At 38.4% G+C, this 14,500-nt stretch overlaps 1 protein-coding gene across 15 annotated transcripts in view; it reads right to left on the bottom strand.

Moving 5' to 3' along the window:
• Positions 1-14,500, bottom strand: part of LOC122727963 (phosphatidylcholine translocator ABCB4) — a 114,609-nt gene that overhangs the window by 78,065 nt on the left and 22,044 nt on the right. For 13 of the 15 annotated variants that reach the window (XR_006353220.1, XR_006353221.1, XM_043965908.1 and 10 more), the window contains 2 exons: positions 11,945-12,095; positions 5,164-5,221 (listed from right to left, as the gene is read on the bottom strand). Coding sequence is in view for 12 of the 15 variants with exons in the window: in XM_043965908.1 (XP_043821843.1) it covers positions 5,164-5,221; positions 11,945-12,095 (209 nt within the window). In the remaining 3 variants the exon portion in view is untranslated. Of the gene's footprint in view, positions 1-5,163; positions 5,222-11,944; positions 12,096-12,214; positions 12,234-14,500 lie in introns of those variants that run through there. The other 2 variants (XM_043965915.1, XM_043965917.1) reach the window with 2 other exon arrangements.

Below are 14,500 nucleotides of genomic sequence, written 5' to 3'. Positions count from 1 at the left end.
TCCTGCTTGTCTGATGGCAGAGTAAAATCTCAACAGAAACTAGAGCCAATAGGGATGATCCCCACTATCCTTAAAATAAGAGATGTCACTGATTACACATGGACTTTAGAAGGTGTTGCCTTAAAAATTAATAAGTAATTTTCAAGAGAAGAGTAAAGTACAATAGAAGGGAAGGCATGACTTATCCCAAAGGCCATAATTTCAAATCCAGGCATTGTTACTTATTACCTGTGTAACCTTGGGCAGGTTATTTAACCTTTTGGGGCCTCAGTTTCCTCATCTGTAAAATGGCTCTGCTGTTTATTACCTGTGTGACCCTGGGTAATTCACTTGACCTCTTTTGGCTTCTATTTTACCATCTATAAGATGAGGGAGTTAAAGCTCTTACAACTCAATCCTATGATCCCATGTGGAATAGAGAGGGGAGTGGAGGGCACTGCTGTCAGGCACTCAGCCCCAGCCTAGCCTTGACTGTAGGTCTCCAGCTCAATTTCAATACTACCTCCTTCCCACAGTAGCAAAGAGTTCCCAAATGCACAGGATTCAGAGCACTGGCCTGAAATTCTGTACCCTACATAGATCTACAGTGTCTGCTTATGAAAAGGGTCATCAAACAAAGAGGTTCTGAGAAATCTTGGGATGCTGTCCTTCTAGGAATGGATATTTGCTGAGAAGGAAGCTTGATCTTTGTCCTGCATGTCTGATTCCATTCCTCCACAGATGGATAGAAGATTAGCCCATGCACTCCACTAGTAATGTGGCCATGTTTTCCAGGTATACCTGTGCACTTTTGTCTTCAGTGACTTAATCAACAAATACTCAGTAAGCATCTACAATGTACCAAGTATTGTGTGCTGGGGGTATAAGTAAATAGGATGAAGCAATCCCCACTAGCAATGAGTTCGCATTCTAAATGGGGAGGCAAGTACATACAATATATCTACATAAATATAACGTGAATAAATATATACAAGGGAGTTATATACAAGGAAGTTTGGGAAGGAAGGTATTAGTGGTTAGGGGAATCAGGGAAGAAGATGGTGCTTGATCTGAATCTTGAAGAGAGGGACTCATCAAGGAGATGGATCAATCAAAGTAAAATTTCTTGGGGCAGCTAGGTGGTGCAGTGGAAAAAGCACCGGCCTTGGATTCAGGAGGAGCTGAGTTCAAATCTGGCCTCAGACACTTGACACTTACTAGCTGTGTAGCCCTGGGCAAGTCACCTAACCCTCATTGCCCTGAAAAAAAAGTAAAATTTCTCACCTGTGGGGTTGTTGGTAGGTGAACTGTGATATACTATAACCCTGTTAGATGAGATTTGGGAGAAGTGGACTTTTGAATGGGGAGAATGAGATATTCTGAAAATTAAGGTGTGCTAACACAGAGGATTTTGGCCCTTTTGTGAAGAGGAGCAACTTCTGAATTTCCCAAGACTTTCATTAAACTAGTGACTGACAGTAAGGTTACTAAGAACATTATCAATGATACTATTGATGATCTAGTGATATTGATGATCAGTGGGACAGAAAGTTGGAGGATGGCAGCAGGAACTGACTCAGAGATTTATCACATGAATCTTCTAGATCTAATGATAGTTCCTGATTTGCTGATTGGGGAACTCCTTTGCTAAGAAGACATAAAATGTTTAGATACTATGCAGATCTGAAGGGATGCTCAAACATTCTACGGTATCATATACTAAGTTTATCATGCCAAAAGTCATTCAATTTTCATCAATGTTGTTGGTGTGCTGAAGAGTATAATGTGAGAGGCAGGGGGAATACAGTAGATGGAGAACTAATCTTGACATTAGGAAGCAGGTTCAAGTCCTGCTTCCAATCACATGCATTTCTCAGTGCACTACGCAACTCTAAAACCCTAAGTTACAGATGAGTTGCTGGTTTGTGCCTTGATGAAAGGAGTTTCCACTCCAGGGAGCTCCCATGCCATTACAATCATAGGTCCAGGTGAAAAATAAAATAAAATACCACCAACGATGCAAAGCAGGTCCTCAATCTTGGAGAAGCCAGATTCATTCAAGAATTTCCAGGTAAGGGGCAGCTAGGTGGAGCAGTGGACAAAGCACTGACCCTGGATTTAAGGAGGACCTGAGTTCAAATCCGGCCTCAGACACTTAACACTTACTAGCTGTGTGACCCTGGGCAAGTCACTTAGCCCTCATTGCCCCACAAAAAAACCCCCAAAATAGAATTTCCAGGTAAAATTCCAGCTACTCCTCTTTTTCTTGCTTTTGTATATGATGAGAAATACTGGTTGTTCCACGAAAAGGAGTAATGTGATGATGATGACAAAGAGTCAGAACATTCAGATGAAAAGTAAAAAAATCAGTAGGGACTTGTCTATGGTATTTTGGATGATCCAGATTATGGACTGAATTTTTCACTTTTCTTTTACATATCGGGAATTAGTTACAGTCAACAGTCATGACCACCTCAAAGGAGCCTAAGTGATATATAGGCAATATAGACTTTAAGTTACTTGGGGGCATGGAGTGGGTAATTTTTGTCACTGTATCCCCAGTTCCTTGCACATAGTCGGTGCTTAATAAGTGCTTATTAATTGATTGACTGATGTAGGTGTTTAGAGGTTTCCATGATGAGGCTGAGATGAGAGAGTGGGTTGATTGATTGTGAACAACTCTTATATCATAGGAAGTTCTCTAGTCACCATTATTCCATCTTGAATTGTCTTCACCAGTTTCCTCTTTTGCCACTCTCTTCTCTACAAGATCATTTCTTCATTCTTCAACAACAAGGCCATCTGTCCACAGAACCTTGTCCCTTAGGATACAGACTTAACTCAATTATAATATTCCTGAAGCTATGAATGGCATCTCAAACCTCTTTGAAGTCCTCAGAGAACCCAGCACACAGTAGGTGCTCAATGAATATTTATTAGTTGATCGACTTAGTGGAATTTATTCAGCTTATGGAGCATGGCTATATATACACCTCTATATGTGTATCTGTATACACATATACATGCATTTATATTTCCATGGATTCCAATTCTATATGTATGATGCTTTTGTTGTTTTTAATGGAGAAGATTTTGATGGTGTCCTCGGTAGACTTAACTGTGAAGATAAGTCAGAAGCATAATTCTTTTCTTTGGTTCATGTCTATATGAAACTGACTTCAGCCTAACTCCTTTTAGCTGATTAGACCCTGTCTCTTCCCACTCCAGGTATAAAAAGAATTTGTATTGCCTGCTAGCTTGAGGCAATAGCTTCTAGTGGAAGTCCCTTTAGAGGTTGTACAAATTGCCTTCAAAGTAAGGACTGCTGTCTCTGACCTTGCCCCTCAAGATTTTCACCTACTGAGAAAGAACTTGATATTTGTCTCTTCAAAGCATTTGCTGATGACTCTTTGCCATTTTAATTCAGACATAAAGTTCATCAGACTCTAAAGTGATTCTTTACTGTATCAGATTCTCCCCCTATTTTAATCTAGGTTTACTATTTATTTTATTCCTGTCTTACTACTATTTTATTCACTTTAATATTTTTGAATTATTAATTTTTTTGATGTGGCAATGAGGGTTAAGTGACTTGCCTAGGGTCACACAGCTAATAAGTGTCAAGTGTTTGAGGCCAGATTTAAACTCAGGTCCTCCTGAATCCATGGCCGGTACTTTATCCACTGCACCACCTAGCTGCCCCCTGAATTATTCTTAAAGCACCAATATGAGGAGGCTGGTATACCTCCAACAAAGAAATGTTGATGCCTTCCCCCCTCCTTTACTGACCTCACAGATCTGTGATCTATGTGGGATCATAAATCTGGAGCCAGAAAGGACCTCAGAGGCCATATGATCCTCTGATGCCCTGATTTAATGGATGTGGAAACGAAGGTGGAAGGTGCAGGGTGGTTATATGACATGCCCGAGGTGAGAAAAAGTCCTCTAACATCCTTATCACAGTATCACACTGCAACCCACGATGAAACAGCTCTTCTATTTCTCAGATGGTTCACTTTGAGTTTAAAAAAATCCTATGGGAGAGTTACAGTCCCAAAGACAGCTCAGAGGCAACTATGAGTCCAAAGTTCTTTTTTAAAAAATATATTGCAAGCCATCCACCCCCATAAATGTGGAAATACATGAACTCTCTGTAGATCTGAATGTTTATATATTTACAAACAACCCAATGAATTCAATCAATGGGTTATTTTGACTGAATTCAACAGGTAGTTTTCAAACTAGCTAAATACTTCATTCAATTTTCAGTTCAATGGTTCCTCAAGATAGTTAGTGTCTGTGGGAAAAGCTAGGGAGTAACCCCCAGGTGAATGAAATATAGTTCCAGGTGCCCTTCATTGCCTGGAAAATGGATATCAATAAAGCAATGCCTAAATGATTTCTGTTATTGATAATTTATAGTCATCTCTATGTCCATGTATTTGAAAAACATTTTATAATTATGTTTAGAGCTTATTTCTCACAATAGCTCTCTGTGAGGGTGTAGGTTCTATGATATTTACTCCTTGTAATTTTCCATATTTTCATTAATAAGGGTGAGGGTCCAAGAGAGGGAAAAGTAACAGTCTCAGAGTCCCAAAATGAATCAGTAAAAAAAAATTGAATTTTGTTTTAATTTGACTAATCAGATCATATAGCTGAATTAGAATTTATGTTCACAAAAACATCAAATCCAATAAAACTTTGTTACCCAAAGAAATTGAATCTATATTAGGGTTAAAATTAAATTCAACAGCTATTTATTGAGCACATACTGTGTATAGCTGTATTGTATAGCTCTTTTGATTTGATAATCCTATTTGGGAGGTATTAGAGATAGTTAAAAACAAAATCAAACGAATACCTTATTTTCCAATAATGATATTTTCATAGATTCTAACTTGGTCATCTTATTTTTCAAAGAATATAAATATTAAATAAATTATGAAATAGTTTTCTTTAATTTTACGACATCAAAATATTGTGTTCTACATTCCCTAGTGGCTAACACTAGGGAATATTCTAGAACACCCTATAAAATTCATGAGTAAGCCAAGATGGTTTCATATGTTTAACCTCTGTGTTCTCTCATCTTGAATAAGCTACAGCACACATATCTCTTTCATTCTTTTGAAACTACATTTATATAAGTACAGTTTGAATACACATATGTTAGCCAATTACCTGGTCATTTCTTCCTCCAGAATTCTGGCTGGATTTAACACCGCGAAAGAAAAATTTACTAAATAAAAAGAAATTAACAAAAGACATTTTTAAAAGATTGACCTAAAATACTGGCATTGATAGTTTCAAAATCATTGGCTATCACTGTGCACAGTAAACTATTTTCTATTTAAAACAACAACAACAACAAAAACCAAACACCTGCTTGGAGTTTAAATACTCAAAAGCTAGAAGACTCTACCATTTATATTTTCTATGCAAAATTAAGTTTTCTCTTTACAAATACAAGTTCATCATGAAGCAAGGAGCTCAAGGGTTTTGGGAAAGAAGTTACTATAGGCAAAGAACAGGAAGGACAAGGTGTTCCTTGATTCTCCTATGTTATTTCTTTGTGGTTTCTGTGGTTGTTCTTTAGGAAACTTTACAAAGGCATCCAGGGTATGGTAGAGGGAGAGACATTGGTAGAAAATAAATTGAACTATCACAAAAAAAGAAATGATAAATAATGATTTTTAATCTCCCCTTACTATAATTTCTTGGGGGGTGAGGTGGGAGCGGGAGGTTTCCAGGCACTTTCCCAAGTAATTTGTAGCTGTACCTTTCATTTTTTCCCTCTTCCTCCATATCATCCCTACCGTACTTCACCTAAGTGAGGTCATCAGAGTTTGAAGCACAAGGTAGCTAGATGAGCTACGTCCACTGGTAATTTAGCAATGATTTGATAAAGCCCACAAGTCTACTGACTCCCAAACCCATTCTGTATTCATAGAAGCCCAGAATCTTAGCACTAGAAAGGATTGTAGGTGAACACTAAATACCTAGGCCAATACTTTCATTTTACAGGTAAAGATACTGAAGGAGTTAAGTGACTTTCCCAAAGGTAAATTTTTTTTATGTTACGTAACTAAGCTAGTTAGCCACCAGATCTCAGATTAGAACCCAGATCTCCTCTTCATATTTATTACTCAACATTAATGTCTAATTTAGAATACAAATGGGACAAGATCACAACTATGAATATGAGCAAATGTGATTAAGAATATTTTCTTATGGCATGTATTGTCACTCGTGGTTATTGTGTCAGGTGGGTTTGCCGAATTACTTTTTGCTCTTTTTAAAAAAATTCCTATATTACAAAGGATGCATAGTGGAGGGAAGGGAGAGGAAATTCAGAAACAAAGGTGACATAAAGACAAACTATTAATAAACAGATTTATTTAAATAAGAGCATTTTCTGGGTTTTAGATTTTTTTTGAATCATCCTTCAACACTTGGTTAATGGTTTGTGTTCATAACTAGTTTTCCCCCAACAACCCCTTTACACAAAGAGATAGCAATATAGTTGAGGAGGCAGGTTGAAAAAGCCAATATTTATTCCTAGGACAAAGCTCTAGATGGAGTCCCTACCCATTTAGGCTTCTATTCAGCATTATCCTCTCTTTAGTGATGCTGAGCAACATGGAGAAAAGGCACCAGGAGGAAGATTTCCTTTTATTGTAATGTGATCTTGACCCTGATTGGACAGATCAATTGAACATTGTTCCTTTAACATATGTGAGTATGCCAGATGACATGTTCTCCGGCTACTGTGAAATTTCTCCAAAAGATATAAGGCTGAAATTTATTTAATCCTTATACTCTTGCAAGGGCCTGTTGCCAGGTATGGTGTCTGGCATGATTTTTGCCTCAGGCTCATGGCATCTTATAGCTGTGTACAACTGAAGGCTTCTACTCTCTAACTGAACTCTTCATATGTTAATAGGTCTAAATAAAGTTAACAAACCATCTGACAGTCAATATCTCCACATCCCTACCCACATAAATGATAAGGCTTTTTTAGGTAGAACTTTGAGATTAGTTAGAGAGGCAGCATGATGGGGTGCTAAATTTGGAGTGAGAAATGCCAGAATTAAAATTCTGGCTTTACTTATATTATTTATGTGACTGTGAGCAAGTGACTTTAACCTCTCTGAGCCTCAGTTTCCTCATCTGTAAAACAGAAATATCAATAATTATTCTGTAGATGTCACAAGGTTGTTGTAAGGAAAGGGCATGATAAATCTCAAAGCACTAGTAACATGAGTTATTCTCATTTTTTTCTGCTCTTGTTTGTTCTACCTCTTTATTACCAATTTATTACCTAAATTGGTAGTAAGCATTCCACCTGTGCTGTCTTAAAATCAAACTGACCACCTAGGAGAATCAAGAGAATCAAGAGATCAACAGGAATGCTGAAACCATGGCATTTTGGAGAACCGTTGGGACCAGACCATGAGAAATCTCCATGTTGATACATTGGCTCTGCCAGTCCAGAGGAACACCAAATGAATAAATTAATTTGCAGCCTTACTCCTTCCAAGAACTCCTCTCTTCCTACCCCCCTCCTCCCTACCAAAAGGAACCCAATTCATTCAGTGACAGTTTCATAACTAGGAATACTTCTTCTTTTTTTTTGGTGAGGCAACAGGAGTTAAGTGACTTGCCCAGGGTCACACAGCTAGTAAGTATCAAGTATCTAAGGCCAGATTTGAACTCAGGTCCTCCTGAATCCAGGGCTGGTGCTTTATCCATTGCACCACCTAGCTGCCCCACTAGGAATACTTCTAAGAGACAGGTTCTAACATCGATCTGCTAATTTAAGGATTTTTACAAACCCAGAAAGACTAGAAAGCAAGAGAGAAACTATAGATCAAAGCACATCTCCTGTGACTGTTTAAGTCTGGTCTTTTATGCACAGCCAGGTGAGCCTCAAGTACCATGGAAACTTGGAGGCAGGTCCTAATGGCAATAACCACACAATATCACACAACGCATGGAGAGCTTTACTATGGGGCGGCCATCTCCTTTTGGTAACTACCTTCTCACTCTAGAACGTTGCTCAGTACCTGGAGCCTTCTTACTCTGGAATTGAAGCTTCACCCATTCTGAGACCCTCCATTTTGGGGACAGGTTCAGGTTGGCCATGCTTCATTCCCCACCTGGTTGACTTTACTCCATGCCATGAAGGAACCCTCAAAGTTACTTTCCCTTCCCAACCCTTTCCCCGACTTCTCAGGTTCCTTAATTTGTGTGTGCTGCCTTCTACCATTAGAATGTAAGCCCTTCAAAGATAGGAGCTGTCTTTCTTTTGGCTTACATTTGTGTATATGGCACTTAGTACAGCCGTAGTAGGCACTTAGTATACATAGTAAGCATTTAATAAAATTCATTGACTTTCCTATATAATTCAATTTTATTACACTTCTTTATCTAAGTATCCAATGAAAATGAAAGATCTGTTCATCCCAGCTCTAAAAATTACAGCAGCTCATACTTATACAGCATGTAGATATGATTAAGGTCTTTTATAAGTATCTACCAATCACTAGAAGTATTCCCTGAATACAGTCTTCTCCTACCATTCTATATTTCTGTCTCTTTTGTTAACTCTTCATCTTTTGACAAGCCCTTAATGAGGATATCCTGTAGGGAATCTACCTTTGCCCATCCCTTCCTCTATTTTCACCTTCTTTCTTGGCAATCTCATTCACTCTCATGGCTTCAACTGTCATTGCTATGTAAATGACTCCTAGTCTGTAGCTCTACTTCTGACCTCAGTTTGGTACTCCATATCTGAGTTGCCATGTAATTGCCATATAAATAAGAGCTATTAGATTGTAAGCTCCATGAGGTCAGAGATTGTTTTATCCCAACTTTGTTTCTCCTCTAGTATATAACACAATGTTCTGTATACATCTGGCATGAAATGTTTGTGGATTGAAAATAAGTGCTTGCCTAAGTAAGTAATAAGAATATACTCAAGGGGCAGCTAGGTGGCAAAGTGGATAGAGCACTGGCCTTTGATTCAGGAGGACCTGAGTTCAAATCTGCCCTCAGACACTTAACACTTACTAGCTGTGTGACCCTGGGCAAGTCACCTAACCCCAAATGCCTCACTAAAAACAAAAACAAACAAACAAAAAAGAATATACTCAAATACTATCAGGAATAGGAACTTAAGGATCTAAAACATTCTGGGCCAATTCCCAACACTAGTCCACACAGCACCTCAGAGCACAGAACCAGAGAAAAGGTCCATGCATATGACTTCTATGTATATGAGACCTAATTGAAACAAATAGGCAGTTTAATTGACATCCAGACCACACTAGGTCGGTGTTGACCGTCATTAGTTACTGCTGCAAAAGGTCTCTACTTGAGTTTGTTCAAATTGCGAATCACTGACATCTACCAAAAATGTAGATCCAGTTCCAATAATAATAAATAGCTCACTTTTAGGAAACTGAGACTCAGAGAAGCTAAGAAATTTTGACCAAAGAACTAGGAAGAAAACCCATCTTTCAGACCCAAATCTAAATGCTGCTTTAATGCTGTGCCTTGCATATAGTAGGCACTTAATCAATTGGCTTATTGATTGATTAATATTCTTTCTATTATACTATCCTGCTCCCAACCAAATGCCACAAATGGAGTCTAGTGAAAAATAGCTGAATTAATTTGAATATGTAGATATGGTAGAAGTATTCCAGTTTGATGATAAACAACTGTTGAATTGGAAAATTTATCAACGCTTAATTCACATGCTGTAGTCAGCTTTAATGTTCAATCAGCTGAGCCTCTCCGTTACTCCCCACACTCAAAACTATTTGTGTTTGTGATGTTGTTATATTGTCTGCAACTTGATTAAAAAAAAGTAACAAGTGAGACACCGTGCTGTTGGTCTGGATTAAAATATCTATATCTCTGGGTAGCTGAATGTCTGATGAAAATACAAAATATCTAGCTCTAGCAAAATCTGCAGAGAGAAGCAGCCTGGCCAAGGGCATAAAATGCTGGACTTGGAGTCAGGAAGCTCAGGATTTAACTCCCACATCTGGCACTTAGTAGCTGAATAATCATGGGCAAGTTATCACGACCTCTCTGAGCCTCAGGTAGCTAAGACTTTAAGTTACAGTTGGCTTTCATTCTGCATGGGTGAGTTCCCCAAACAACAAAATCACAGGTCTTTAATATCCAGATATACCCACATCTAGTCTTAGATATGTTTCAAACTTTTTCACTGTTAAGTCCCCCATAATTAAGCATTAAAATGCTAAAAGTCCCAATATGAGTATTTTATATGTATATGTGTGTGCATGTGTATATATTGGAATATGTGTGCATGTATGTGTGTTACACATGTGTGGATGTAAAAATGGAAAATCTCTTTGTTCTACTTCTCTTAAAGCCCCTGGTCTTATACTGATCACACCTACAGGATGAATGAATTTCAGCTTTGGTTTCAGTTGCTGTATACTATTCCAGCTAACAAAGTAATTGATTTTAAAGGTTCCTGCCTTCCCACACATTTCAATGTCTTCCTCTAAACCAAGTTTATACAACTAATATGTAAATCCTTTCACAAACTGACTGAAATGTTAGTTTGGAGAATATTAAAAAATGTGGTTTGTACCGCTGAACAGCTTGGATTTTCTAAGGCTACTTAAACTGGGCTCCTGAACAGATTCATATTGACACGTCTATTGCAAACAAGCTGTACCTCATTGAGCAAACCCATCCATTGAATGTTCTTAGATAGCTAAGGTCTTCAAAATGTGAGCCAAGTCTTGCAGAAAACTGAGAACTCTTATCAAATGCCAAACATTGATTATAGTGAAAAGCTATTTCTTCTTCATCAATTTGTTTTCTCCTCCATTCAACACTCCCTTCAATATACCAAATCCCACAATGCTGGGATGATTCTCATGGAAGCCCAATAGGCTTTGCATAGGAATCTTTAGTACCATGGTGTTTGGCCAATCTGAAGAATAATGGCCTACACAGAACCCTCACCAAAAACGAAACAATCCTTAGGGAAGATATTCTTAGCCAGGTGTCTGTGAACTAGTTCTTTTTTTTCAAATCTTGGATAACTATATTTTAATATAATTGTTTACTTTGTAACCCTATGTATTGATTCTATGTCTAAGAACATTACTCTGAAGAGAGCTTCATAGGCTTCACCAGGTTATAAAAGGGTTCCAAGACTCATACAAAAAAAATAAGAACTACGTTAGGGACTCAAGAGATGAGGTAAAACTATTTAATTTACTTGGGTAGTTAAATAATATGGGGTCCAAGAAAATCAGTCTGATTCTGATTCTGTTCTTTAGCTACTTAAAGTTTCTCTAGATATCTGATTGAGCAAAAAAGTGGAATGTGAAAATGGGGAATAGCACAAAAATACTTTATTACCATAATAAGCTGAACACCACTGTCTATGCAAAAAATATTTACAGCATTTAGCATTTAGTATTTGATTTTTCATAGTGTTCTGGATATTATATAACTATTATAGAACATGTTTTTTAAAAAAACAACAGTGATAGAAACATTATCCTCAAGTAGAATGACTACTAAAATTTTCAAGCTAGACCCCCCCCCCCAAATGATGGACTGAAATTTTTCCCTCCCCTAAAAATTTTTTTCACCGAAGTTCATTCATTTATTCATTCATTTATCCATCCATCCATGATTTATTTTTCATTTATTCACTCATCCATTAACCCATCCATCCATTCAGTTATTGATTTCTAAATCAAAGTGAAATAAAACTACTTTTCTTTAGGGTGTTTCCTGAGGGCTTGACAATGTCCTTTTGTGAAATCTAGGAAAGGCCAAGTGTATGGCCAAACCAAGTTGTCAAATCACTGCAAATAGCTGGTAACAATAGAAATAAAAACCCTATTCTTTCAATCAGTGAAATAAATAATGGAACTTCAAAAACTAGGGAAATGCTTACCTGGAAAAGAAAAGTTTCCTGCGGTATTTACAAAGCTATCTGTCATGTCTCCAAATACTATCATCATAAGTGGGAGACCGGAACCATGAGCAATAGCCATGACAGTGCCCAGCACCATAAATAATTTATCTTTCCAATCAGAATATCGAAACTGAAAAAAAGAAAGGAAACAACACAGGACTCAACTTGTAGAATGCAATTGTCTTGTTTTCAACAAAGATAGAATCCCCCAATTGGAAAAGATCTGAGACCATCTGGTTGAACTGGTACCTGGCCAAGAATCCTCTCCAGACCTCAGGAGGAGACTTCAAATAAAAGGGAATCCACTCTTTCCAGTAGCAGTTCATTTCCGCTTTTGTTGTTGTTCAGTTGTGTCCAACTCTTTGTGACCCTATTTGGGGTTTTCTTGGCAAAGATACTGGAGTGGTTTGCCATTTCCTTCTCCAGCTCATTTTACAGATGAGGTAACTGAGGTAAACTGGGTTACGTGACTTGCCCAGGGTCACACAGTTAGGACTGGGTTGAGGCCGGATTTGAATTTAAGAAAATGAGTCTTCCCGATTCTTGGCTCTGAACACTGTAACACCCAACTGCCCAATTCTACTTTTACATATAAGAGAGGTATGCTCCTTGCAATGGCCAAAGTTAGGTTTGGGATGATCTCAAAAGAGAGATGTCTGGGAGAAGCCTCTGTTACCGAATCTATTCTAAGCAAACCTACAGTTTTGTTATGGATCAGGGGGTTCTGTGTGTGACAAAAGGCTTGTTCACTCATCCTTCTAAGCCCTAGGTCCTTCATTTATGAATTAGATAATATAGCTGCAGTGCCTATCACATCGCAGGAGCTTAATAAAGGCTCAGTCCTTTTCCTCTTCTCCTTCATCCATCAAAAGAGGACAACAATACACGTATTACCAATTTCACAGGGTCATTGTGAAGAAAATACTTTGTAAACCTTAAAGCTTTGCAAGTAGGAGTTACTTTTATGTTTGTTCCAAATCAAAGGAACTTCCAAACTGCCCAGGGAAGGGAGTGATCAGAGGATGGGAGCAGCAGACAGGAATCTGAGCATCTGAGGGCTGTTAGTAAGCAGAGAAGCTGGGCTGGGTGGAAAATCACTTTTACTGCCTGGCTAATTGGCAGATGAAGGCAACTCAGGGCAGACAGAGTCCTAGAATGGCTCCAATGCTAGAACACACATAAATAGATGAATAATGAGAACTTCCTAGACACTGAGCATTTCACTTTTCTTTCATCAGGATCACAGGTCGGGAAACCAATACCAGTAGGATCCACAAAGTAACTCACTATGGAGCTATAAGACATGAGTAATTAGGGAAGAGGTTAGAGGGACTGTCAGGGGGCAGATGACCCCAAATTGTATAATGAGCCTGATCTGTCTCTTACACTTGCTCTCCTTGGGGGATACTTGGAAAATGAAACTGACTAATCTATGTTGTCTAAACCTCTTTAAAAAGCAATTATTTGGGGGGGAGGGGTCCAGACATGATTTAATTGCTGTGATAAACTTCCAGTGTGTCAACTTATGTATAATTTATAATTTTAGAAGCAAGAAATGAAACAGTGGAAAGATGACTGGCCCTGGGATTCAGGAGACCTGGGTTCAAATTTTGTCTCTGATGCAGACTATCTGTGTGACCTTGACTAAGTTATTTAATTTCCCTGGGCCTTGATTCTCTCATCTGTAAAATGAGGGACTGGAACTAAATAGTCTCTGTTGTTGTTCAGTCACGTCCAAACTTTGTGAACCCATTTGGGGTTTTCTTGGCAAAGAGAGTGGACTGGTTTGCCCTTTCCTCCTCCAGCTCATTTTATAGATGTGGAAACTGAGGCAAACGGGGTTAGGTGACTTGCCCAGGGTCACACAGCTAGTATGTGTCTGAGGCTAGATTTGAACTCAAGAACACGAGTCTTCCTGACTCTTGACTCTATCCACTGGGACACCCAGCTGCCTTTGTCTTCAGCAGGAAGCAGGTGAGTAACTAGGCCTTGTCCCCATACCCAGTGAGCGTTAGAGGCAGTCTTGAATCTATGTCTTCTTAGGGACAGAGCCTCTCTCCAAAGCAACATGATACTTCTCTCATAATTATGCTATTTGATCTAATCTAGTAAGGCTCTGCAGGTCAGGAGCCGAATCAAGCATTTAGGCTTATTTTATCTGTCCAGATAATATTATTACTGCTAAAGCACTGAAAATCACTTTCCCCCAGCTGAGGTGTTAACATTCCTTGCACCTGAGCCAATGATTAAGCCATAAGGAGTGAGGACTTCAAAGGTTAGTGATAACAGGTGATAACACTTGACACCCACAACCTGAGATTAGAGCAATTTGCTAATGTCTCAGTAACAACTCTTCTTCTGGTCCTTACAGAAAGGAACTGTTTCCTTTTTTGCTAAATCTGTCTGTCTGTCCTATAATCTTTCTATGACAGTCTTTTTTAATGATTGTTTCTTTCTCCCTTTCCCCTTCTTTTTTTTAAAAGCAGGGCAATGAGGGTTAAGTGACTTGCCGAAGGTCACACAGCTAATATCTCT

Source organism: Dromiciops gliroides, chromosome 5, assembly GCF_019393635.1.
Source record: "Dromiciops gliroides isolate mDroGli1 chromosome 5, mDroGli1.pri, whole genome shotgun sequence".
NCBI lineage: Eukaryota > Metazoa > Chordata > Mammalia > Microbiotheria > Microbiotheriidae > Dromiciops > Dromiciops gliroides.
This window is presented reverse-complemented; position numbering and strand designations above follow the sequence as displayed.